This window comes from Eleutherodactylus coqui, chromosome 2, assembly GCF_035609145.1.
Source record: "Eleutherodactylus coqui strain aEleCoq1 chromosome 2, aEleCoq1.hap1, whole genome shotgun sequence".
Taxonomy (NCBI): Eukaryota; Metazoa; Chordata; class Amphibia; order Anura; family Eleutherodactylidae; genus Eleutherodactylus; species Eleutherodactylus coqui.
Window position 1 is genome coordinate 245,175,833 of NC_089838.1, and position 26,492 is coordinate 245,202,324.

General features: G+C 42.6%; 1 protein-coding gene across 4 annotated transcripts in view; it reads right to left on the reverse strand.

Moving 5' to 3' along the window:
- Positions 1–26,492, reverse strand: part of CEMIP (cell migration inducing hyaluronidase 1) — a 141,850-nt gene that overhangs the window by 53,253 nt on the left and 62,105 nt on the right. For all 4 annotated transcript variants that reach the window (XM_066592780.1, XM_066592782.1, XM_066592783.1 and 1 more), the window contains 7 exons: positions 26,328–26,466; positions 25,406–25,642; positions 20,841–21,020; positions 20,460–20,530; positions 7,647–7,742; positions 5,032–5,153; positions 1,475–1,616 (listed from right to left, as the gene is read on the reverse strand). In XM_066592780.1, coding sequence (XP_066448877.1) covers positions 1,475–1,616; positions 5,032–5,153; positions 7,647–7,742; positions 20,460–20,530; positions 20,841–21,020; positions 25,406–25,642; positions 26,328–26,466 — 987 coding nt within the window. The remainder of the gene's footprint in view (positions 1–1,474; positions 1,617–5,031; positions 5,154–7,646; positions 7,743–20,459; positions 20,531–20,840; positions 21,021–25,405; positions 25,643–26,327; positions 26,467–26,492) is intronic.

Consider the following 26,492-nt stretch of genomic DNA (forward strand, 5'->3'; position numbering starts at 1 on the left):
ATGTTTACTTATGACTATAGATTGTAATATTATATACACAAGGAGCTCACAATCTAATATGAAATATTCCAGGAAAGGTCAATAGTTATATTAGAGAAACATGGGAATAAACTGGGCACGTGCCTTGCTGTTACATAAAAAAATGGAACAGAATACTCATCTTGAATAGAAACACGGACATTGAATTCCATGTGGGATTTTTTAACACCCGTAACAAATTAATTTTGAAAAGGAAAAAAACATATTTTACTTTTAACATGTGGCAGGGATGATGCAGTTGACAATTGTGAATAAATGCCAATTTTAATGAAAAATATTTTTCGAAATACATTTGGTTAACCCATTCCGGCTCCAATGTAATTTTAACACTTTCTTCACAAACTCTATTTGTAGGCGTTCTAACCCCCCCCCCCCCCCAAATAAAATGCATATAAAAAAGCCAGCATTTATTTAAATGGTACATGTGTTTTTCACATGTGTTTTGGAGGTAGTGTGTTTTTAAAGCGCCTATTTTTCATGTCCTACTGACAAGCCTATGTAAGGGCTCAAAAAAAATGTCAATGCCAATGCTATTGACGCAAAAAACATATGACAGATGAAAAAAGGCCATCAAAAATGCACTAGATGTTAGCTCTAATGTCTGTAGAGCTAATATCTGGCCACAGCATGTAGAAAAAACTTGTGGCAGGAAAGCAAGTTTTTCCACCACTAAAAATGTAGTTTTTTTAAAAAAAACCAAACTTACTTTCTTTATACTATCATATTTAGAAAAACTGTTATTTTAACGCTTTTTCTATAAAAGTGGAGATGGACTGAGATAAAAACATATATCGAATCGAAGGGCTAATGCCCACAGCTGCTGTGGATTTACGATGCGGGGAAAAAATTGCGGCATGTTCAATTTTACTGCATTTTTCCACGGCGGGAGGTCTCCATTAATATAGTATAAATGGAGACCGCAGACAAAATGCTAAAAAAAAGCGTGTTTGCCAGCGGGGACATTTTTGTTTATCCCTGCTGAATTCCTGTGGCGTAAAGCCACGTGCATATCCTGCTCCATTAATGGCATGAGCCCTAAGATGATGCAAGAATATATTGGATATGAAGTAAAATGGGGTGAGGTCCTCAGTGGTGGATATGCTACCTGCGGAGTTGGTGCATCTGTACATGGGTCTGAAGGGCAATGGGTTCTCCAGAGAGGAAGTGGGTGAGAACAGTTTATTTTCTGTCTGTGGCTCTGTATCTCAGTTTGTTATTTTTTAGGTACCTGCGAGGAACTGGAGCAACAGTAAGCTGATAGATAAACTTTGTGACTTATGTAGTATTTGGTGGCTTGTTGTTGATGGTGTATAAAGAAAAGTGTCCCTGATGGCCAGGAAGATACACTACTTTCCTGGCCTCATGTGGATGAATAAATGCAGTAATTTTCAGTGACAGTAAAAGAAAGAGTGAATTTTACTATGTAGATAATTACCTGGCTTTCCACAAAGGAAACGGACTTTGTAGTTTGGGCACCGAGAATGAACCTGATTATTCTGGCGGCATTCAAACCTATAATCATGGCCGCCTTTGTAGAAAACCTGTGTTGGTATACTGGTCCCATCAACTGTAGTGACCTGTAAGCAAAAGAATGCAGATTACAGCAATATCAAATGTTCAGTATACAATGTTAACAGAGGACCAATCAGGATAAAGAATACAAGGTGTGAGCACATGAACTGCTCATTCTTTGGAATATACGGGCAGGCCTATGTTCACACCTGTTTTATTACTTTAAGTCATAATTTCGTCACTCTGTTCCGTTTATTGAGCAGAGAAATGGAATTAAAGCACAAATAAACATTTCTGATTTTTTCCTATGGATTTCAGCGGGTTTTCAAAAGCACTGAAAGAAAACGGGAAGCTTTCAGTTTGCTTCAGTTCCGTTAGGTTTCCCGTTCTTTTATCAAACAAATAGCGCAATCTGCAACGCTATTTGTTCAGTTAAAAACAGAAACCTAATACAATGGAAGCATATTGAAAGCTTTCTGTTCGCTTTCAATTTTCTTGAAAAGCCACTGAAATCAATAAGGAAAAAGTAAAAAAAAATTATTTCTAGTTTAATTTTTCGGCTTTAAAAATAAAACAGAGAGATGGAATTATGACTTAAAGGGGTTGTCCCGCGCCGAAACGGGTTGTTTTTTTTTCAACCCCCCCCCCCCCCCGTTCGGCGCAAAACAACCCCGATGCAGGGACTTAAAAAAAAAACCGCTCAGCGCTTACCTTAATCCCCGCGCTCCGGTGACTTCTATACTTACCGGCTGAAGATGGCCGCCGGGATCCTCTTCCTCCGTGGACCGCAGCTCTTCTGTACGGTCCATTGCCGATTCCAGCCTCCTGATTGGCTGGAATCGGCACGTGACTGGGCGGAGCTACACGGAGCTACACGGAGCCCCATTGAAGAAAGCAGAAGACCCGGACTGCGCAAGCGCGTCTAATTTGGCCATTAGACCATTTTAGACGGCGAAAATTAGACGGCAACCATGGGAACGAGGACGCCAGCAGCGGAGCAGGTAAGTGAAAAACTTTTTATAACTTCTGTATGGCTCATAATTAATGCACAATGTACATTACAAAGTGCATTATTATGGCCATACAGAAGTGTATAGACCCACTTGCTGCCGCGGGACAACCCCTTTAAAGTTATAATGCAGGTGTGAACCCAAGCCTTAAATAACATAGGTTATATTCAATGCTGCCACTAATAGCAGCTGCAGAATAAGTGGGAGCACAGCGAGATTCATTTGGCCACTGTATTCTTGTGTCATTTTGACTGTAAGGACAAGTCTGCTTACATTGATTTCTAGATTAGCAGACAAGACCCTGCACCCAGTAACACAGATGAACCACAGCTCCCTGCTTCCCCATGTATTTGCTAGCCCCTCTCAGATGCACATGTAGCATTATAGCACCCTCCATATTACAAAATATGTACACTTCAGGCTGTTACATTGTGTAACCTACATCCATATTAGTATGTAAACCATAAAATTATGCAGTTTGCTGCAGATGAGATCGACATTTGCAGATTCCCCAAAATGTACTTGCTTTGCCCACCAAACGCTACTGTTTAAAACCATCAATAAAGAAGCACTAAACTAAATGACTTATAAAAGTAAATCAGCTGATATCATCCACACACATATATGTAATTTTTCTGAACATTCTCAAAATCTGAGGTATGTAAAATGTGCACATAAAATGTGTGTTCCACAATTCACCACTAGGTATGCTCTAGAGCCCTATTTACTAATCAATTGACCTGGTTTAATGTATTCCAACAAAATATTTTTGTTAACTACACAATGTATATGTTGGCTTTTTCAATCACTCACAATGTGGCCTTTGTCTGATAATTTATAATGTAAGCTGGTATTTTGCTCCCCTGTTGTTAAATGAAACAATATCACAAATCCTTTCCCTGTAGGGTGCTTTGATGACATTCTACCTAATCCCCTACCTAGTGGGAAGTGAAGGTAGAAGTTTCTGCTCTCTCGGCAGGGCGGTCTGCATTACAGGCTTCATTATACCTTTTGTAACAAACTGAGAAGTTCAAAATGAGCTTAAGATGCCAACTGTGATCACAGAAAAGGTTGTAATTGTATATGTGGCATGTGGTTGTATTCATGGTCAGTAATGAGAAGCTAGTGGTCTTGGGTGTCAAACCTGTTGTTTGGTTAACTACAGAGACAGACAGCAAAATGATACCTAAGCAATTCACAAAATACATTTAATGCATCTGCTTCTTCTAGCTTTAATCTGCAGGAACCTAACAACTGATACTCCAATATTGAGTAGGTAGCTACGGTCGTTAGCTGTCATTGATAGGGGCTATGCGTTGGCTTGCTTTTAAATACTTTGATATAGCTTGACATTTTATGCTCCTTATCCACACTGGACATTTTTCCTTCTTGGATTGTTACACCTCGTTTGGAGCAGAGTCCTAGCGTGTTTATTTTATTTTTTTTCAAATTCTTTATTTATTTGTTTTTCAGTTATAGAACTGCTATTTAACATTGTCCAAATGTAAAATGGGACTGGATATAGGTCATGTCATTGTAAACATTGAAAAGAATAAGAATCGGTAAGGAGTTGTCTGCTAGCTCTCAGTAGGTCCTGGCATGTTTAACTGATCAACTGGTTCCATGGAGCTGGCTAGCCCTTGGTATTTCCTATTCATCTAAAGCCATCTTCACATCGGTCTCTCCTTTCTGCCACGTTCTCCAACTTTGGTTCCCATCTCGTGTGTCAAAAATGACATTGAGACTGAATCCATGAACATTCATAAAAACGAGCCTTCAATGTGTGAAATGGAGACCACTCTGGTCTCCATTTTAAAAGGTTTCTGTCCATGTTGGCAGTATAGAAATGTGCCATCCATTGTGTTTTTCTATCCTTCTAAATAGACTAAGAGGGTCAGAAACCTTGTGAAATGGACACCAAAGTGGTCTCCGTTTCACACATTAAAAGCAGTCGTTCCATCCAGGTTTTCATCTGAATGCTGTTTTTGACATGTGAGACGGAAACTCAAAATTTAGAGCAGGAGCAGAGAGGAAATGGATTTATTAAGGTAGCCTAAGATATCAGATGTTTTAGTATCCATGACAGATACATGATCTAATTTCTAAATCAGTCAATCATATTGAAAGGACCCTCACTCTGACCCTCTTTGTGTTTTTGGTATAAATACACCCCCTTTATCTCCTAAAATATTATTTAAAGGCTGGAATATAAGAGACAAGCTTTAATTTTCCAAGACGACTGGGCATCCATACATACTACACTCACTGTCAACACAAACTACCTTTTTTAGGATGTTGTTTTATTTCTGCCATATTTTTATCAAACGATAAAACTGCTTTATGTCAAAAACAGAACTATGGATGAAGCATAATGTAAATCCAGATTTCTTCAGTCATTAGCTTATACATAATTTCTCACTTGTATTTAATGACATGTTGCATGTATCACTTAAATATATACTATCAATACCTGGATATCAATGGGATTGGTGCAGATTTTTCCTGGATTGACAGCCTGCAATTCAGACAACTTTTCCCAGTCTCTGTGCTGAGTACTTTCATATTTGTCAAACCACTGTGTCCACTCCACATCTGGAATATAGACAATGAAACAATCATTGCATGCAAGCTAGATTACTTCTGCAAGAAATATAGCAGACAACTGAGGTGATGGCACGACAGCATGTCAAAAGGATTTCCAGGAGCATGACAACACTAAAATATAGATAGTGGCACATAGAAAACAGCTGTACGTCTCACATATAACTGAGTTATATTACAAGGAGGTCTTTAGAAGTAGACAAGAAAGCTGAATATAAATGTATACAGCCTACTGTTCCATAATAAAACAGGACTGATTGTGAGACTTGAAGTTGTAGTAACTATATGCCGTGGTGCTTCTGGAGTCCAGGTTGCTGTCACACCCTGGACCTGGTACCTAGAGAAGGGAGGTTCAAAGCCAGCCCCCACCTGATACAAAAGAGTACACTCAGATCCTATGCAGTGTGAAATATCACACAGAAACACAATGACATGCGATTATTATTTTTTATTTTGAAGTGCCATTAACCCTTTCCAATCTACTGTCTGACGTCTAAAGACATTATGATTTAAGGCTGTACAGCTCTGATGTTTGAAGACGTCCGTCGGGTTCTCTTACTGTATATTGCCATCCTTTCTGCTGTCGGAACCTATCCAACGTGTCACCTCATGCAGTACTGGCTTTAAGCAACAGATAGCGCCGTTGTATAACAGCAGAAAAAGAGTAAACTTCTTGGAACACCAGAATACAAATTGGATTGGAAAGGGCTAATGTCAGGGTGCTGTAATATGAAAATGGGGTTTATGTACAGAACATAAGATAACAAAAGCAAGTACAAAGTACAATAAACTTGAACTGAAGAGTTACACACTGGTGCAGAGGGAAAGAGGACCCTGCCCGTGAGGGCTAGAAATCTACAGGAGGAGGTGGACATAGACATCAGGTGAAGGTAGAAGTTGCTCATATTGTCGTGTGGTGGCAGTAGAGCTTGTTGTACGTTTTAGGCTTTTCTAAAGAGGTGATTTTTTTTAGGTTTGGTTGAAGGTGGTGGAGAGTCTGATGTGTTGAAACAACGAGTTTCAGAGTATGGAGGTCACATGGGAGTAGTCTTGGATGTGGTTGTGTGAGAAGCAGACAAGAGGAAAGCACAGAAGGAGGTCTTGTGAGGATTAAAGATTACAAGTGGGGAGGCATTGGAAGATTAGGTCAAAGATTAGGCAGGGAATCCTGATCCTATTGCAATGCTGGGATTCTGGGTGCAAATCCCACTAAGGGCAACATCTGCATAAAGTTTGTAGGTTCTCCACATGTTTGCATGGGTTTTTCCCTACACTCCAAAAACATACTTATAGGTGAACTCCGATTGTGAGCCTCAATGGGGGACATCAAGTAAGGTACAGCGCTGTTGAATAAGTGTTCAAAGTATAAAAAAATAAATAAATAAAACACATTGTGAGATCAGCAAGTCACCGAGCAGCAAACACTAGTGGAAAGAACGATTGCCCATGCAAATTTTCAACACGTCCGATCCTTTTTCCTACTAAAATGCACCCGCAGATGATCTTAACTTGGATATATATGAGTGTCAGCTGAATGCAAGATATCTAATTTCTATGGCTGGATGCAGAAATCACATATCGGTAGTTGGTGTGATTTTAACGCTAGAACATTTGTTACTTTATATGTTGTATTTTAGTGTATTAAAAAAAAACACAATGCTCTTTTTTTATGGCCAAATATCCTCAGCTTTATATCCATAATACAGATGAAAATATACTGTTAAGGTATTTGAGAATAGGTTTTACGAGGTCATGAAAAATATACATCTGTTAAAGAGCTTTATATCTGTCATCATAGTCTATGCATCATTAGGTGACGGGCTAGGTGTATTATGTCACAAGCCACAAGTTCCAGAATCAGTAGTATAGTATAATGAGATGGATTATGTAAAGCCTCGTCTTTATCCAGATTAATGTTCAGTCTTATATTCAGGGATATTAATTAGAAAAGGAGTCCTGAAGCCAAGGAAAACACGGATTTTTTTCTCAATCAAAAATAGTAAGTGACATTTTCAGGTTATGCAATAAATTGCTGCCATAATGAAATTAGGACAGTGCATGTGCTGTTGTCGTCTAACTAAGGCCAAAACCTCCGTGAGCCAAGATCAGCAAATAGAGCAAGTGAGTTAAAAGGGAGGTCTGTGCCTGACATCTAGAAGCTCATACATTTTTCATCTGCAGTCCTGTCTGAAGGAACTGCATGACTGCCTGGCCTTTCTGCAGATATCCAGAGGTTCCTAAATAAATGACCCATGTGTTTCAAACAAGACAGCTTTAACCTCAACAGCAATCAGCCAATGGAGCACAAAAAAAAAGCAAATATAGGAAGTTTATGTTAAAATTGTGGTTTTACTGACTTGAAATGCGCACCAGATTTGTCAGACAGAAAATTGTCAAATTATTATCAATGAGCCATGACATCTCTGCAGGGAAATCCTGTGTTGTTCCTAAACACTCGGACAGGTTGGCTATGTTGACACTTACCCTGGACCCACTCGCTGGCCAAAGACACGTTAAAATGTTCACCATTTTCAGCCTGGAAAAGTTTATGCACGCGAGCAACTACGGCCCCTTTGTTTCCTGTCAAACATATAAATAGATGAGGAAGCAAGTGAAGCAAACAGACTACAGCAAGTAACCGTACAGATGAAATCATACAGAACTCTGCAGGGAGAGGACAGGAAAACACAGTCTAAAATGTCATATTTCTCCGAGTACTGTGTTATTATTTCTATTTATACAGAAAGATCTATGCATAAAAGAGTAGACGACAATTAACTATAAGGAGTAGTTACTGTAAACTAGTGATCATGTCATGAGAGACCTCTCCACCATGAGGGGACATGCACACAGGCATTTTAAAAGTTCCGCCCCAAATTCTCGGGTGCAACTCGCATCAGACAAACCTCCTGTCCGTGTGCTGTCCGATGTGCTGAACAAGATTAGGACTAGCTGCGATTTTTAAACTCAGATTATGGCCCCCTGCACACGGGCGGACATTCCGCGGCGGGATTTCCCGCAGAATTTCCGCCCGTACACGCCTGCATAGGATTGCATTACAATCCCAAATCCTATGCAGACGGCCGCTCTTTGTCTGCGTGAAAGCACGCACAAAAAACAAATCGCGGAATGCTTTATTTCGGTGCGGGGCTCCGGTCTGCGAATGCGCCAGCAGCCGACACATGAAAGATCCGAGCTGTGGGAGCAGGTGAGTGCCGCGCTGCTCTCTGCAGGGGCTCGGGTTGGGTCCGGCTGCGAGGATTCTCGCAGCCGGATCCGACCCGGCCGTATGCAAGCGGCCTATCAGTCCAAATGAAAAAAAAAGCCTGTGTGTATACACCCATTCAAATGAATGGGTGCTATTTCTATCCGATTTTCAGACCAATTTTTTTGGTCTTAACTAGAGATGAGCGAATATATTTGTTTCGAGTAATTACTCGATCGAGCACCGCGATTTTCAAGTACTTCCGTACTCGGGTGAAAAGATTTGGGGGGTGTCGGGAGGCGGGGGAGGCGTGGCAGAGCGGGGGGTAGCAGCGGGGAACAGGGGGGAGGCCTCCCTCTCCCCCCCCCCACTCCCCGCTGCAACCCCCCACTCACCCACGGCGCCCCCCGAATCTTTTCGCCCGAGTACGGAAGTACTCGAAAATTGCGGCGCTCGGGCGAAAAAGGGGTGTGGCCGAGTAGGTTCGCTCATCTCTAGTCCTAACCCCTTCCAAACCACTGTCTGATCTCTGAAGACATTATGATTCAAGACTGTACAGCTCCGATGTTGGAAGACATCTGTTGGGGGTTCTCTTAATGTATATTGCCAATCTCTCTGCTGTCAGAGCCTATCCAACGTGTCACCTCATGTACTGGCTTTAGCCAGCATATAGGGCCGTTGTATAATGGCAGAAAAAGTAAGCCCCCCTAGGATAACCGGGATACAAATTGGATTGGAAAGGGTTAAAAATGGACGGAAAAAAAGCCCATGTGCATGTACTCTGAATGTGACAGAGGGGAGGGATATACAAAACAATTGACAAACATGAGAATCCACCATTCAGTAATTGCTGTTTTTATTTATTTATGTTACCAATATAATTACCCAATGTTTCCTGACTTCCAGGAACTGTTCCAGTTCATTTAATGTATACCTATTTTATCATTCCTGATGCTATTATATACTAATCATAGTAAATAGTTTTTACTCACTAAGCTTTTTTATCGCCTGGGAGGCCTATCATGCATAGTTTTACCCCTGTTTTCTAGAATCTACTTGGCTGGCATCTGCAATCTCTTCTTTCAGATATAAGAACATTGTTGCCAGTGTTTTCAAAACAGTGACTTTTATTCTATTGACAATTTTAAAAGATACATTTTTTTTTTTAAATGAGCAGAATAATCCCCCAAAATGTCTCCATTTTATCTCATTGTGACAGTATTTCTCTTATTAGATATAGGGTTGGCATATGGCAATGATGTGTTATCACTTTCTGATAGCTGGGGGTCTGACTGTCAGAACTCCCACTAATCCTGAGATAGGAGGAGTCACAGCATTGCTTGAGCACTGCATTCATTTTAAAGTTTTTCCTTCACAGCAGCGCTCTCAGCCTACTGATAATGCGGGGGACTGAAACATGGTCCCGTTTACTTGAATGGAGCTGTGCTGCAGATGTTGTCAGGCAACATGTGTATGTTCACATGTGGCATAAATGTTGCAAGTTTTCCAGCAATATTGAGATTTTAAGAAAGCTTAATTACATACTACACAAAAAAATCTGCAGCATAAAATGACCTGTGGTGGGAATTTTAAATCTGCAGCATGTCAATTTATGCTACGGATTTTCGCAGTGGACTGCACTCCTACAAATGAAGGGGTGAAATCCATGGCACAACCACCAGATTTTCTGCTGTAGAAATTACATTCTGCAGGGGCAGATTGGCCATTGAACCCACTGTAAAAATTCCTGGGGGCGGCTGGGTCCTGAGGCTGGTGCAGGGGCAGCTTTCATTCTATTTGCTAAAATTAGTAAAGTAAAAAAAAAGTTATAGTTATCTGTGTTGCTCCTCCTGCTCATAACCTCTTTACTCTGTGCAGTACTGATGGTCAGCCTCTGACTTTCGGGTGGAGAGCGATCATGTGACAGCTGCAGCGATTACGTGACCAGCAGCACTGGTGATCGCTGTGGCCCGCAACTGGCCTTAGTAATCATGTGATCGCTCTTAACCCAGAAGTTAGAGCAGAGATTGGGAACAGAAGAAGCAAAGCAAGTGTATATAACTTTTTTTTAAATCTTACTATATATAAAGAGCATTTTTGTAATGCGGGGGCCTAGGAGGGGCATTATTACATAGTGTGAAACTATGGGGCATTATTACAGAGTGGGGGCCTATGAAGTACATTAATATTGAGTGTGGTCCTATGAGGGGATTAGTATTGAATGGGGGCCTATAAGGGGTATTATTACTGAGAGTGGACCTATGAGAGACATTATTACAGAGTGAGGGCCATGACCATGAGGGGCATTATTTTTTGAGTGAAGACTTATGAGGGGCATTACTACTGGGTGGAGGGAATAAAAAAGGCATCATTATTGAATGGAGGCACTTTTTCTGTTTTAGGAAACTAAAAATGGCACTTACTGTGTGGCGCCTACAGGGAGCACAAAAAGAGGGATACTATTAATGTGTTGCGCACCATAGGTAGCACTATTACTATCTGGGGCACTATAGATGGGGAGAAAATGTAAAGGTTTGGAAAACCAAGCCAAAGTCACAGATGTTTTGGTCAAATCTAGAGACAAACTGCAACCGGGAGGAGTTGTCATAGCACTCTGGGCCAGATAGAGAAGAAAATAGAAAGTGAATGACTCCAATGAGAGGGGACATCAACTGTGATAACTATAATGGTACCGTAATCACTTATATCGTCTGTGCAATGCCTGTGTAGTGCTGGTATCTACTGCTATATGGTTGTTGTATGCGGATAGTAATGGTTTTTGTATTGTGTTTTTTTTCCAGTAACACTATGATAGTTGTATGTGGTCATGGTCTGGGGGTGTTATTTGGCCTCATATAAAGTTATTATTGGTAATACTGAACTCTGTAGTTATCTATATTCAGTAATAGTATGGTATTATGCAGTCACCATGTGCAGATAGTATGTGATCATGGTGTTGTGTAATTATTTGGCCCATATATAGTAGTAATATAAGCAATGCTGGTCTTGGTACAGTGGGTTTTGTTTAGTGACAGTCCTGATGTAATTATGTGGGACATATTGTGTGTATGGGTCTTTTTTCACTTTTACAAAATAAAACAATTTTTTTTTAACTGTGTAAATTTTAATCAAATTTATTAACATTTATTGAATTAATTATTTAGACCCACTAGGGACATCCCAATTTGATCTTTCATCACCTTTATAATGATTTAATTTAGTAAGTACAGCAAATAATTATTCCCTGTAAGTTTAAAACTGTAAAGCAAATAATCAGTCTGGTTCACCCTTATATTCATACAGCTGTGGCATGCCTGCAGAACTTTCTTAGGTCTCTGGCTGCCATACTTATCCATCAGCATCCCATAATTGCATTTGCAGGGGGCTGATGGGGAAAGAGTGAGCCTCCGCCTTTTATCTAATCACCTGGATGCTGTGGTTGCTATTGACCGCGGCATCTAAGAAGTTTAATGACAGGGATCAAAGTTTACTGATGAGAGTTTTTCCTGATCCTGGCCATTACATCGAGAGTCCAGCTACTAGTCAACATGGGGCTCTTTGTGGTGATAATGTGGGTGCAGGACCCATGACATAAAGAGATGTTCCCATCTCGGCTTTTCATGTTGGAAACAGCCAAGCACTTCAGTGCAGTGCTGTTTGCATAGCTCTTATTTAAGTGTCTGAAAGCTATGGCAACAGTGTAGCTTCTGCGCTGTGCTGTTTCTGTAACTCCTATTCACTTCAATGGAAGCTTTAGAAATAGCACTGTGCTGACGTGCTTGGCTGTTTTTGTAGTTACTGGCCAGGTGGCCGTCAATTATAGCAGCAGTTTCCCAACTTGGCTATGAAAAACAGAGTTAGGAATACCCCTTTAAGGCAAACCTGTCTATGGCATTTATTTACGCTTAACCGGTTAAACATAGGTGGTACCATAATGTATACCTCCAGTTCAAACATGTTCTGTGCTTTGTTTAAATTTGCTGTGTGAGCTATGCACACCACATAGGCTTCTTCTACCAATGTTGGCTGGCTATTTGCTGTCCCCCACTTACTGTCTGTTTTAGCCCACCTATAACATGGGACCACTTTATAATTTCTTTCCAGGTCCACTCTGTGTTCCCAATCCGCCCTTAGCGTCCTGTGTGGACGTACCCTAAAGGTGGCGCAAACTGTAAAGGTCGGACTTTCACTATTGAGAGCTATAAAATCCAGTAACTATATATTAAGAATAGATATAAATCTTTGCAGGTTATTGCCTTCTATAAAGCACTGGGCTAAATGCATGTGAATTGTAATTAAGAAAGCGATAATTTAGGGTCCTGAGAACTGTAGAAGGAGGCATTTACCATAGTGATTAAGCAGTGGCACATGGTTTTAAAACTGCTGGCAATAGGGGTATTGCAGAAAGGGGGCTCATTAATGGCAGCAACAAATTAACTAATGTGAAAAGATATTGCCACAAAAGTGTTGTAAATGTCAGACCGGGTATTAATCCTGTTCTTATATTGAAATATGCTTTTTTCATTTGAGACATTTAACATTTAGTTTAACCCCTTAGTGACCAAGCCTGTTTACGCCTTAATGACCAGGCCAAATTTTGCAAATCTGACACGTGTCACTTTAGCATGGAAAGAGACCAGAAAGGTTTTGCATATCCAAGCGATTCTGACATTGTTTTTTCGCCACATATTGTACTTCATTTAGGTGGAAAAAAAAGACCGATAGAATTTGTGTTTATTTATTAAAAGCGCCAAAATTGGGAAAATTTTGAAAAAATCGTCATTTTTTCACATTTCGAACTGCAATATCTCAAATATGTGCAAACATAATATAGAAATTTTTGCTAAGATTTATATTTCCATCCGTTTACTTTATTTTGGGCGCACATTGGAAAAACTTTCATTTTTTTTTAACCATTTAGGAGACGTACAAATGTAACATTACTTTTCAGCATTTTGAGGAACACTTTGTTTTGTTGGAAAGGCTTATAGGAGTCAAAATGATAGATACCCCCACAAGTGACCCCATTTTAAAAACTACACCCTTTAACGTATTCACTGAGGGTGTCAGGAGTATTTTAACCCCACAGTTTTTTTTCAGGAGTCAATGCAATTTAGAAGAGAAAAACAAAAATTTCATATTTTTGCAAATATGTTATTTTAAAGACAGGACTTTTTTCTATAGTACACATGAAAATTAGGATTTCCACCCCAGATAGGATACCCCTGTTTGTCCCGTGTTCAGAAACATACCCATTGTGGCCCTAATCTTACGTTTGGATGCACAATGGGGCCCAAAATGAAAGGAGCAATCGGTGGCTTTCGGAACAGAAATTTTGCTTGAAGGAGATTTAGGCCCCATTGCCCACTTGTAGAGCCATTGAGTGACCAAAACGATGGAGAACGCCCACAAGTGACCCCATTTTGAAAAGTAGACCCCTTAATGAATTTATCTAGGGGTACGATGACTTTTTTGACTTCACAGTTTTTGAATGAATCTAAGCCAAGCCGAAGGAAAAAAATTACGATTTTCATTTTTTTGGTAATTCTGTCATTTTAAAAGCAGTTTTTTTGTACAGCACACATATGAATGAAGACTTGCACTGCAAAATGGATACTCCTGTTTCTCCCGTGCTCAGAAACATACCCATTGTGGCCCTAATCATATGTCTGGATGCACAATGGGGCCCAAAATGAAAGGAGCAACCGGTGGCTTTCGGAACAGAAATTTTGCTTGAAGGAGATTTAGTCCCCATTGCCCACTTGTAGAGCCATTGAGTGACCAAAACGATGGAGAACGCCCACAAGTGACCCCATTTTGAAAAGTAGACCCCTTAATGAATTTATCTAGGGGTATGATGACTTTTTTGACTTCACAGTTTTTGAATGAATCTAAGCCAAGCCGAAGGAAAAAAAATATGATTTTCATTTTTTTGGTAATTCTGTCATTTCAAAAGCAGTTTTTTTTGTACCGCACATATATGAATGAAGACTTGCACCCCAAAATGGATACCCCTGTTTGTCCTGTGCTCAGAAACATACCCATTGTGGCCCTAGTATTACGTCTATATGCACAATGGGGCCCAAAATGAAAGGAGCAACCGGTGGCTTTCGGAACAGAAATTTTGCTTGAAGGAGATTTAGGCCCTATTGCACACTTGTAGAGCCATTGAGTGACCAAAACGATGGAGAACCCCCACAAGTGACCCCATTTTGAAAAGTAGACCCCTTAACGAATTTATTTAGGGGTACGATGACTTTTTTGACTTCACAGTTTTTGAATGAATCTAAGCCAAGCCGAAGGAAAAAAATTACGATTTTCATTTTTTTGGTAATTCTGTCATTTTAAAAGCAGTTTTTTTTGTATAGCACATATATGAATGAAGACTTGTACCCCAAAATGGATACCCCTGTTTGTCCTGTGCTCAGAAACATACCCATTGTGGCCCTAATCTTACGTCTGTATGCACAATGGGGCCCAAAATGAAAGGAGCAACCGGTGGCTTTCGGAACAGAAATTTTGCTTGAAGGAGATTTAGGCCCTATTGCACACTTGTAGAGCCATTGAGTGACCAAAACGATGGAGAACCCCCACAAGTGACCCTATTTTGAAAAGTAGACCCCCTAACTAATTTATCTAGGGGTATGATGACTTTTTTGACTTCACAGCTTTTGAATGAATCTAAGCCAAGCAGAAGGAAAAAATTATGATTTTCATTTTTTTAGGAATTGTGTCAATTTAAAAACTGTTTTTTTTGGAAAGTGTACATAGGAATGAAGACTTTCACACCAAAATGGATACCCCCATTTGTCCCGTGTTCAGAAACATACCCATTGTGGCCCTAATCTACTTAAAGGAAACATAGCTAGGCCTATAATGGAAGGAGCACCCATTGGATTTCAGGGTACAACGGAATAAATTCCAGTCCCCATTGCCCACATGTAGAGCCATTGAGCGTCCAAAACTATAGAGAACCCCCACAAATGACCCCATTTTAAAAACTAGACCCCTTAACAAATTCATCTAGGGGGTTACTGCATATTTTGACCCCAAAGTATTTGAATGAATCTAAGCAAAGCAGAAGGAAAAAATTACGATTTTCATTTGTTTGTCAATTTTGTCAATTTAAAAACTGTTTTTTTGTACAGTGTACATAGGAATAAAGACTTTCACCCCAAAATGGATACCCCTGTTTGTCCCGTGTTCAGAAACATACCCATTGTGGCCCTAATCTACTTACAGGACACATGGCTAGGCCCATAATGCAGGGAATGCCCGCTGGATTTCAGGGCAGAACTGAATAAATTCCAGGCCCCATTGCCCACTTATACGGAAAAAAATTTGACTTCCTAAAAATAATCCCCCCCCTCACCCCCCCCCCACCCCGCCATCCCCATTTTTTGGCATTCCCTAAATATTAGATAAAGGTAATAATATAAACTGCGTTTTATGTCCGAAGACAGGGGTAATTACGGAGGCTGGTTGGGTTGGGCACATGGGGCAAGAAAACCGGGTATCCCCCCCCCCCCTCCTCTCATGTATTTTGGGGGGTATTTCGTAACCTCAGCGGCGGGGATGGGGTGTAGAAAGTGGCGCTGTGAGGCTTTGTAATCTTGCTGCGGTGCAGCGGTCTCACAGAGAAGGCGCTCAACAAGCTGCTCCTGGAACTGCAGGAAGACGAACGCTCCCGGGGCTTCTTGTAAATTACGGATTACAGGTAGCGGTCTGAATAACGCCGGGCTCACGTAGCCGTAGGCGGAATCCGCTTGCGGAGGCCCGCAGCGGATTCGAGCTGTGAGCCCGGCTGTGACCCTGCGTACGGTTGCGTAATGTACTGCGCATAACTGCCTACTCACACAGGCGGTTTTTTGTTTGCATTTCCCGCGCCGTCGCTTAGAGATGACCCGGGTACCCGCAGCCCGTACGCAATGTGTTTGCATATGGGGTGCGAGTATATCCGCGATCATAGAGCACAAAGGGCTCTAGGACGCAGATATTCGTGGTAAAATATAGCATGCTGTGTTCTGTTTCTGCGAGTGGATTACGTAATTCCGACCCGCTAATTGGGGGGAATTGTGTAATGCAATGCATGCGATTGATCCGTGGATTACCGCTGATCAAGCACATGCAGAACCTGTAATTCCTCTCCGGTCACGCGTGACCGGCCTAATGTTAGATCGCTACTTTATCACGTGACCGGGGACCGCTCAACGAGGCCGCCGGTCACTGCTCCAAGCACTCAGCGACCATTGGTCGCTGGGAGCAAGGAGATTTAAAATTTCCTGGACTTCCCGGCTCCTGTGAATGTGTCCGGCATTTTGCCGGCGGGCACATGCGCAGCAGCCGGAAGGGTCCATGGAGGATAATCGCATCTGGATTCAAATGCGGAAGCCTCCGAGAAGAGGTTTCATCTCCCCCCACCGATCGCATCGGTGAGGGGAAATGAAACTGCCACTTTTTAAAGAACTTTTACGTGATCGCCATTATGCATTGGATAACGGCGATCACGTGACCAGTAACCGCATACCGCGGCTCCCCGTGACATCTCCAGGCTCTTGGCTACCTTTTGTAGCCAGCAGCAGGGAGATTTTATATTTCTTGGGCAATATTTCACTTTTGCGCATGCGTCCGCCATCATGCTGACGGGCGCATGCGCCGAAGCTGGGGTAAGATCCGCGGATCAACATCCCACCAGGGAACAAATCCGGGACCTTGGGTACGTAATTTCATCCTCCTTACGGATACGATCCATAAGGGGAGATGAAATTTTAACTTTTTAAACTTATTTTTACTTTTAACTTTTTTTTTTTTTTTTTAATACTTTTTAACTTTATATGATCACCGTTATCTGATGGATAACGGTGATCATATGACTGGAAACCGCATACAGCAGTCCCCAGTCATATCTCCCTGCACTCGGCTAACTGTGACAGCCGGGTGCAGGGAGATTTTGAATTTGCCGGGCTCGCCGGCTTCTGCGCATGCGCGCCGCATCGGCACATCGCACAAGTCAGCGGGGGGTCCCGACACCGGCCGGAGGACATCAGCGGACCTGAGGTGAGTATTTTCACCTCCCCTCATGGATCCGATCCATGAGGGGAGGTGAAACTTTTCTTTTTTTACACTTTTTTTCACTTTTCCGCGATCGTCGTTATCCATTGTATAACGGCGATCGCGGTACCGGGGGCCGCTCACCGCAGTCCCCGCTGACATCTCCTGCCTCCCGGCTACCTACAGGAGCCAGGAGATTTTAAGTCTCCCGCGCCGCCGGGCCTTCTGCGCATGCGGCTGACGTAATGCCGCCTGGCGCGCATGCGCAGAAGGACGGCTACGGCGCCCGGAGCATCGGGACAGCGGGGAGTCGTGCGGCGTACCTCTGTGAGTAATTTCAGCTGCTCCAATGGATTCGATCCATCAGAGCAGCTGAATCTTTAACTTTTATTGCACTTTTATTTACTTTTTTGCGATCGGCGCTATCCATTGCATAGCGCCGATCGCAATGCCGGGGGGGGGCTCCGAACAGCCCGGGATGACAGCTCCATGCTGTCAGCTACCTGCGGACACCGACAGCATGGAGCTGTCACGTCCACAGCCCGAGGGGCATTATTCTCTGCAGGACACATGTTTTTACGTCCTCAGAGAATAAAGCCCACTTCGGGAGGACGTAAAAACACTATGAGCTGGTCGTTAAGGGGTTAAAATGTACATAGTGAAAAGACCTCATACGACAATATTAATAACTTAGTGACCGACTTATTTTGTAGATTAAGGACTAAGCGATTGACAGTTGCATTTCAAGAGCCATAACTCGTTAACATAGCTGTGAGAGGATTTATTTTTGTGGGACAGGCTGTATTTTTAAGTGGCACCACTCTGGAATACATATAGTGTATTTTATAACGTTCATATTTTTTTTAAGGCAGATTCCACCATTGTTGTTTGTATTTTGTTTTCACAGCATTCACCATTCAAAATAATTTTTTTTACTACTTTAGCACCGAAAAAACATTTTTAAAGAAAAACAATTGAATCTGCCTTACCGCACTCCAAAACCCATAGCCTTTTTTTATTTCCAGCAAAAGAGTTATGTGAGAACTTGTTTTTTTTGCAGGAGGGGTTGCAGTTTTTATTGCTACCAGTTTGAGGTAGATGGCACTTTTAGACTGATTTATATTGCATGGTTTGGGAGGTGAACAAAAGAAAAATTGCAATTTTGGCATTATTTTTTTTAATGATTTTTATGGCATTTACCAAGCGAGAGAAATATCAAAATACTTTCATTGTTTGGGTAATTATGAACGCAGTAATATGTATTATGTGTCGCTTTAAAAAAATCATTTACCGTATATACCGGCATATAAGACGACTTTTGAACCCCCAAAAATCTGCTCTGAAGTCGGGGGTCGTCTTATACGCCAGTAATACAAAAAAAGAGTGTCAAAAAAAAAAATCATTACTCACCTCCCCCGGCGTTCTGCGGCGCTGCTGCAGGATGTCGCTCCCTCCAGGTCCCCGGCAGAGCATTGCTTTCTGAATGCTGGGCTTGAAATCCCCGCCTCCAGAAAGCTAATACTGTGATTGGCTAACACACGCAGTCAGCCAATCACAGCCATTCAATGACATCATTGAATGGCTGTGATTGGCTGAAGCCACGTGTGTTTTAGCTAATCACAGCTTTCAATGATGTCATTGAATGGCTGTGATTGGCTGACGGTGTGTGTTAGCTAATCACAGTATTAGCTTTCTGGAGGCGGGGATTTCAAGCCCCGCATTCAGAAAGCAATGGTCTGCCGAGGACCGGGAGGGAGCGACATCCTGCAGAAGCGCCGCAGAACGCCGGGGGAGGTGAGTAATGATTTTTTTTTTTTGCTCCGCTGTATTCCCGGCGTATAAGGTGACAGTTGGGGGGTCGTCTTATACGCCCCGTCGCCTTATACGCCGGAATATACGGTAGCTATTTTATCAATTTAAAAATTTATTTTTTGACGGGGGAAAAGTATATATTTTTAAACTGGATTAAAAATAAAATCACATTTTGTCAATTTTTTTACACTCTTTTTAGTCTCTCAGGAGAACTTGAAGATGTGATTGTTCAATTGCTGGGATAATACATTGTATCACTTATGGAGTGCATTCTACAAAGCCTATGACATCAGTCTGTTAGGCTGCCTGTCCTTGGGCGTTGCAAAATCCTGCGGCGGATCTCCGCCACGGGAGCCGCCGCTCGGAAGCAGGAGCGTGCAGACAGATCTTCGCAGTGAGCCTCCCTGACAGATAGGCTCACTGCGGAGAATCGCTATGATTCTCCGCTCATGGACAGGGGGGCTGCTCTTTCCATAGCAACGCTATGTAAAGCGTTCACTGCGTTCCTCACAGCCGGATTATCGCTGTGGGGAATGCAGTGAAAATTCGCCCGTGGACAAGAGCCCTTAGACTCTGCGGGATTTAAGAGGCTGAGTTACATGGCAAACACAGAGGCCTTTGACAGGCCCTCAACCACCATTGGTACCTTGCGATCGCATTGTGGGGTACCAATGGATGACAGGAGAAGGGTCCTCACCCTGTCATCTGCTTACATGCTGCAGTTACTATTAACGGTGGCATGTAAGGGGTTAAACTGCCAGGATCTGTGGTTTCTCCATTCCAGGGAGACACAACAGCAGCCTGGCTGTCAGTAGTCAGCCAAGCCACCGCCCTAAAAAGCTGTATGTGCAGGTTTAAAGCCCATTAGTGACTGCCATAAGAAGGCATCTTGGCGGTCATTAAGGGGTTAATATAATAGGCCACAATTACTAATTGAGATAATGCAGCTAATAAAATCTGTCAACTCTATATTCCCACAAGTAAAAATATGGTCATATGAGTGTACTAAAAAAAATCCCTTGCACTACTATTTTCTTGTTACTGCATGCTATGAAATGAAGAAAACACTATACTGTGCTAGTTTAGTCAGAAACAAATCACTGAAAAGTCAGTGAATTCCATATGCAAAAATAAATATTATATACAGTTGAACGTAGAAAAGTGTCACCCATTGCGGTTTATGAGTAAGCTTGGGAATTTTTTCATGCCACTCAGTTAGTTTTCTGTACCTTGATATTCCACATGGTCTTCCACAGAGCTGGATGGATCGCCTTTCACAGTGATAAAACTCCAGGGGTGTCTGAAATGAATAGAACATCCTGTATTTTAGCACCAGGACCAGGTCTCGTCACATACTGAGGCTTTGTAACTAAGAACTGAGCGGCCTTCTGTACCTCTCACATAGAAGAGCTGTCTGTGTACTATGTAAAGTAACATGCTACTACTTAAAGAGAACCTACATCAAGCATGTACAGTATGGATAGTAAATGGTTAAACTAAGAGTAGAGATAATGCAAACTGTAAAACTCACAATTATACCGTACAAGAGATACAGTATTGTGTTAAACTTTTCCAAACTGAAATATGATATTTGATAACAATATTTTTACCGAAAACCCAAGTGCAGAAAGTGTCGGCTCCCTAGTTTTGTCATCACTTTCTTAGCAGAATCATCCAAGTGTCGAGATCCTTCGTCATTCACAGCCACTGACAATATTGTACCCTCTGGGACTGATTTAATATAGTGTGCCAGGCGGGCGCTCTCATCCTTAGATTTGTATGTATCAAACCTAAACATAATAAGAAAAAAATGTTACAGGATTAGAAAAAAAGTACTACAACTTATATGACACTTTATAATACCGCGTTTCCTAAAAATCATTGTCCTTATAGGGGTTTTCCATGCAAATACTATTGATGATCTATCCACAGGATAGGTCATCAATAGATAATCGCCAGGGACCCACCACTCGGGATGCCTGGCAATCAGCTGATCATCTGGTCTGTTGTCAGTGCAAGGGGCCCGGATGTCGTCATTGGAGTTGGAGGCGGAGGCATCATGGAGGGCTTCAATCCCATTGAAATCAATGGTAGCTGAAGCTTTCTGCTATATTTCTGGCTCCAACACCACCTACGACTGTGATGAGATAACATCCAGCTCTACTACGTACCCTGATAGCGGGCAGGACAATCAGCTTGCATGAATAATCCTCTTAACATGTGCAGAATTCATTATTCATGTAGAATTGGTAAGTTGTCCAGGTTCTGAGACAGTAATGAATCTCCATACCATCACACTACCAACCACCTACATGTTAGACTTTTGGTAGATGTTCTTACTGGAAAAAGCTATAATTTTTATGCTTGGTATAATAATGCCTTCAGAGTCATCCATCCAACTGTTCAAGGTATTACTTATATGCCTACAGAATATATAAGATAAGCTTTAATGATACTTTTTGTTTTTTCCAGCTTTTTTACCTAGTCTTTTTCTAATGTTAGAGTCCTGAACATTGGCACTAGGTGAAATTAGAGAGGTTTACAGTAATATGACTGCTATTTTGGGATGTTTTGTGGCTTTCTGGATAATTTGTTGCTGTGCTCTTCAAGTAATTTTAGCAGGCCGGCCACTCCTGAGAAGATTCACCACTGTTCGGGGTTTTTTCCAACAGCTCTCAGTGTGGTTCAGTGAAGCTTTAAAAACAGCTTTTTAAATTTCTTACAACTTTTTATTTCTATGTCTATATCAAATGGATGCCAGCATGGGTACATTTTATATTCCATAGTATCATGCTTTCCAGTGACCAGGGTAAAATATAGATTTATAAGATAACCTATAAGCTATATAACATCACGCTTCTTCATATTCAATGTTCTCATCTGAGAATAAAATATACTTAGACAATCTTTGTATTTTAATATTTCATAGAACTATTGCTAATGTATTTCCTTCATTTACTCAACACATAGACACAGAGGGTAAAAAATTATTAAGTCTGCCGTTTCAAAGCATAATACATAGCAGGAGGAGCTGAGCAGATCGATATGTGTTTTGTGGGAAAAGATTCAGTATAACTTGTATTTTACCAATTTATATCTCTGCTCATGCTGAGCCCAGAGGTCCAGTGGGCGGTCCTATCAGTGACTGACAGCTATCTGTATATGACTGTGCCTACAGAAATAGCTGTCAGTCACTGATAGGACCGCCCACTGGACCTCTGGGCTCAGCATGAGCAGAGATATAAATGAGTAAAATACAAGTTACACTGAATCTTTTCCAACAAAAGTACAGTATATATCAGTCTACTCAGCTCCTCCTGCTCTATATCATGCTACCTGAACTTTGCACAACATGTGCCAGCTGACATGTTTCCTATAATATGATTCCCACAGGTGCTAGATGTGCCTAATTTATGAAGCATACACCTCTTCATACATTAGGTCAGTGATGGCGAACCTTTTAGAGACTGAGTGCCCAAACTGCAACCTAAAACCCACTTACTTATCGCAAAGTGCCAACATGTCAGGGGGCGGGGCTTATCACGACGTATGATTTTACCCCCGTCGTTCTAAAAAGGACAGGGCCGCTTCAAAATAGACAGGAAGCACATTTTGACTGCTTTTTGGATGCGAAAATACTGCAGAATGTCCTCAGCGGAAATTTCTGTGGAAAATTCTACAGCATTTCCACATCCAAAAAGTAGTCAAAATCTGCACCCTGTCTATTTTGAAACAGCCCTGCCCATTTCTGCCACCTGTAAACATACTCCAGCGGTAATAGTGACACCCCCTCAGCAGCCCCAGCGGTAATAGTGACCCCCACATCACAGTGGCCCCAGTAGTAATAGTGACCCGAACCCCACAGCGGCCCCAGCGGTAATAGTGACCCCCCACAGCGACAATAGTGACCCCCACCACACAGCAACCCTAGCGGTAATAGTGACCCCCACCCCACAGCGGTAAAAGTGACACCCCCCCAGCAGCCCCAGCAATAATAGTGACCCCCACCCAGCAGTAATAGTGACCCCCAGCGATAATAGTGACCCCCACATCACAGCGGCCCCAGCGGTAATAGTGACCCCCACAGCGGCCCCAGCGGTGATAGTGACCCCCACCCCACAGCGGCCCCAGCGGTGATAGCGACACCCCCCACAGCGGCCCCAGCGGTAATAGTGACCCCCACCCCACAGTGGCCCCAGCGGTAATAGTGACCCCCACCCCACAGCGGCCCCAGAGGTAATAGTGACCCCCACCCCACAGCGGCCCCAGAGATAATAGTGACCCCCCCTACCCCAGAGCGGCCCCCAGTGCATTAGGGACACTCCACAGCGGCCACAGCGGTAATAGTGACCCCCACCCCACAGCGGCCCCAGCGGTGATAGCGACACCCCCCACAGCGGCCCCAGCGGTAATAGTGACCCCCACCCCACAGTGGCCCCAGCGGTAATAGTGACCCCCACCCCACAGTGGCCCCCAGTGCATTAGGGACACCCCCCAGCGGCCCCCAGTGCAGTATTAACACCCCCCAGCGGCCCCCAGTGCAGTATTGACACCCCCCAGCGGCCCCCAGTGCAGTATTGACACCCCCCAGCGGCCCCCAGTGCAGTAGTGACACCCCCTAGTGCAGTAGTGACACCCCACAGCGGCCCCCAGTGCAGTAGTGACACCCCACAGCGGCCCCCAGTGCAGTAGTGACACCCCACAGCGGCCCCCAGTGCAGTAGTGACACTCCACAGCGGCCCCCCAGTGCAGTAGTGACACCCCACAGTGCCCCTCCCGAGACCCACATACTTTCCTCCTCCTCCTGGAAGCTCAGCTCCTCTTCTGGTCAGCGATGGTCCCGGCATGCATATTAACTTTTTCTTACCCACTTCTGCCTCAATAGGCAATTCCCAGCAACCTGATTGGTTGTTTGGTGAATCAGCCAACCCTAACAACCAATCAGGTTGCTGGGAATTGCTGATTGCAGCAGAAGTGGGGAAGAAAGAGTTAATATGCTCCTGGCACACACTCAAACTTCAGTGTGCTGCCGGACGCCTCCCCCCTCCCGGCGGAACCAAGTAGTAGGAGACATCGGGCAGGGGGGAGGGGGATTCCAGCTGCACACTGAAGTCAGTGTGTGCCAGGATCAGTGCGTCTAGCAGTGCCGTTTGTGATTGCCGGCAGGGGAGCCGCGGTCCCTGCTGGTATTCACAAGTGGTGAGCGGCCGATGGGGCGCGTGCTAGTAGGGGGGGCTCTGCGTGCCGCCTCTGGCACGCGTGCCATAGGTTCGCCACCACTGCATTAGGTGCATCTCGGACTGTCAGTGTGCCTATAGAGAAATCTACAGCTACTAGGAGCAGAAATAGATTTCTGGTATGATTTATGCGAGTTCCCAGTGTAAATTATACTTAAATCTGTCAGGTTTGGGTGCCAAACCTCCTCCTGACAAGTTACAACCAAGTCACACTCTGTCAGGTATGGCTGGTGTAACTTCAAAAAGTTGCACATTTTTTGCACAAGCTGAAGTTGTGCTAAAATCTCCAGCTTTTTTACACACGTTTTCTGTTCATAAATCCTGCTTAAGTCCCTCTCAACTTTTAATACCTTTCTCTAGTGGTTCAAAATAGACCAATAAAAGTTCCAGTCACTTTGGCAGGGGTTGTACATCAGAGGGAATTGTGAGCTTCTCCATCCAAAGCTTTTTTCACGGCTCTCCTCCTCTGGCTGTTAAGACAGTCTGAATCTTATGCCGTCTGCTATCTGCTGGCAAAAGGTAAATACATGGGAGATATCCACCTATCACCAGCAGATGATTGGCACCATTAAGTAAAGTAAAGCTTTACAACATTGACACCTCTACATATTGTAACTGCTGGTTGGAGTAGACCTGTAGACATATATGTATACACAAACACACATTTATTATGCAGGTGTGTCCATGTATTTACAAGTTCATGCCCATGAGTACAGGGAGCTTTTCATACTCACCGAGCACCAAGTAACAGCATTGGATAGAGTGCTGGAATGGGGCACTCAGTGGGGATGAATTACAGCTCATGGACTTTTCATTCCCCCACCTTTGAGCCCCATAACATAGTTTATGAGATTCAAAGGTGATGACAGTCTCCCTTTAAAAATTACTTTTAGTTCCACAATTTGAAATATTAGCAACAAAATATAATATAAAAGTACCTATCCGCATGAATCACATCTCCTGTTTTAGGGTCAACAGCATGAACAATGATTCCACGATGCCCCCAACTTTTCTGGAAGAAGTAGCCTCCTTCACTCATACCACCAGGATGCAGGGTTTTGCTCAGGAATGTCCAGGAAATCTTCTTCTCTCCATGTATCTCAAGAGCTCCCCCTTTACCCACACCAATGTATTTATGACCAAAGTAATCATGGGGAACCTCACCGTCATCAGATCTAAAAGAAAGGACAGAAAAAGATTCATACCAATGACCCACTGCAAATATATCAGTACACACATTAGTAATTGCAATAAAATACTGTGTGCACAGTAGCATAAAGCCAAAAGGTTAAAAACTACTGCCCTAACTAGTATTTATTTTTATACTATTTAATACTGGATGTAGGGGAAGTTGAAATTGAAGGAAATCTAAGATGCTGAAACACACAGTAAAGTATTCACTGCTGCCACTGCTACCAAACATACATTGCTTTTAGAACATTATTAAATAAACTAATAAAGATGACATTTTGTTCCTTTTACAGTGCGGAAAAGCTATGAATAGAGCAACGTTCCTAATAATATTACTATGTGTTCTAAACATCCTTACCATATTCTCATGCATCTCAAGATACTAAAGATTAGGTCTTACTTATTTTCATACTGAAAATGAGTTTATTCACATCAATCTATGTTTTGCGACTCACATAATAATGTTTTTTCCTATAGCTGTCTGGATTTCTAACCTTTTCTTTGGTCATCTCAGCCTCTGTTTATATTTCTACATCCAAAGTGAAATCCTAATGCTAACCACAATTACTTGCTTGTCCAGTTTTCTGGAAGACTGTGAGGCTATCCTGCACTTATTTTGATCCTCGTGTATCTAGCAATGCAATAATCCACAACTGCTAACTAGTTTACCTTCCATAAAGGATGATGGTGAGATGCCCTTGGAATGGACAGTCCTCGCTCCCTATGTGGAGCTCTGACCCATTTTCAATCAGTATGTATCTTGTGCGGAGTATGATGGCATTATCGCTGGGTTTAATGACAAGTTTTCCTGTAAATCAGAACATAGTTATGCTT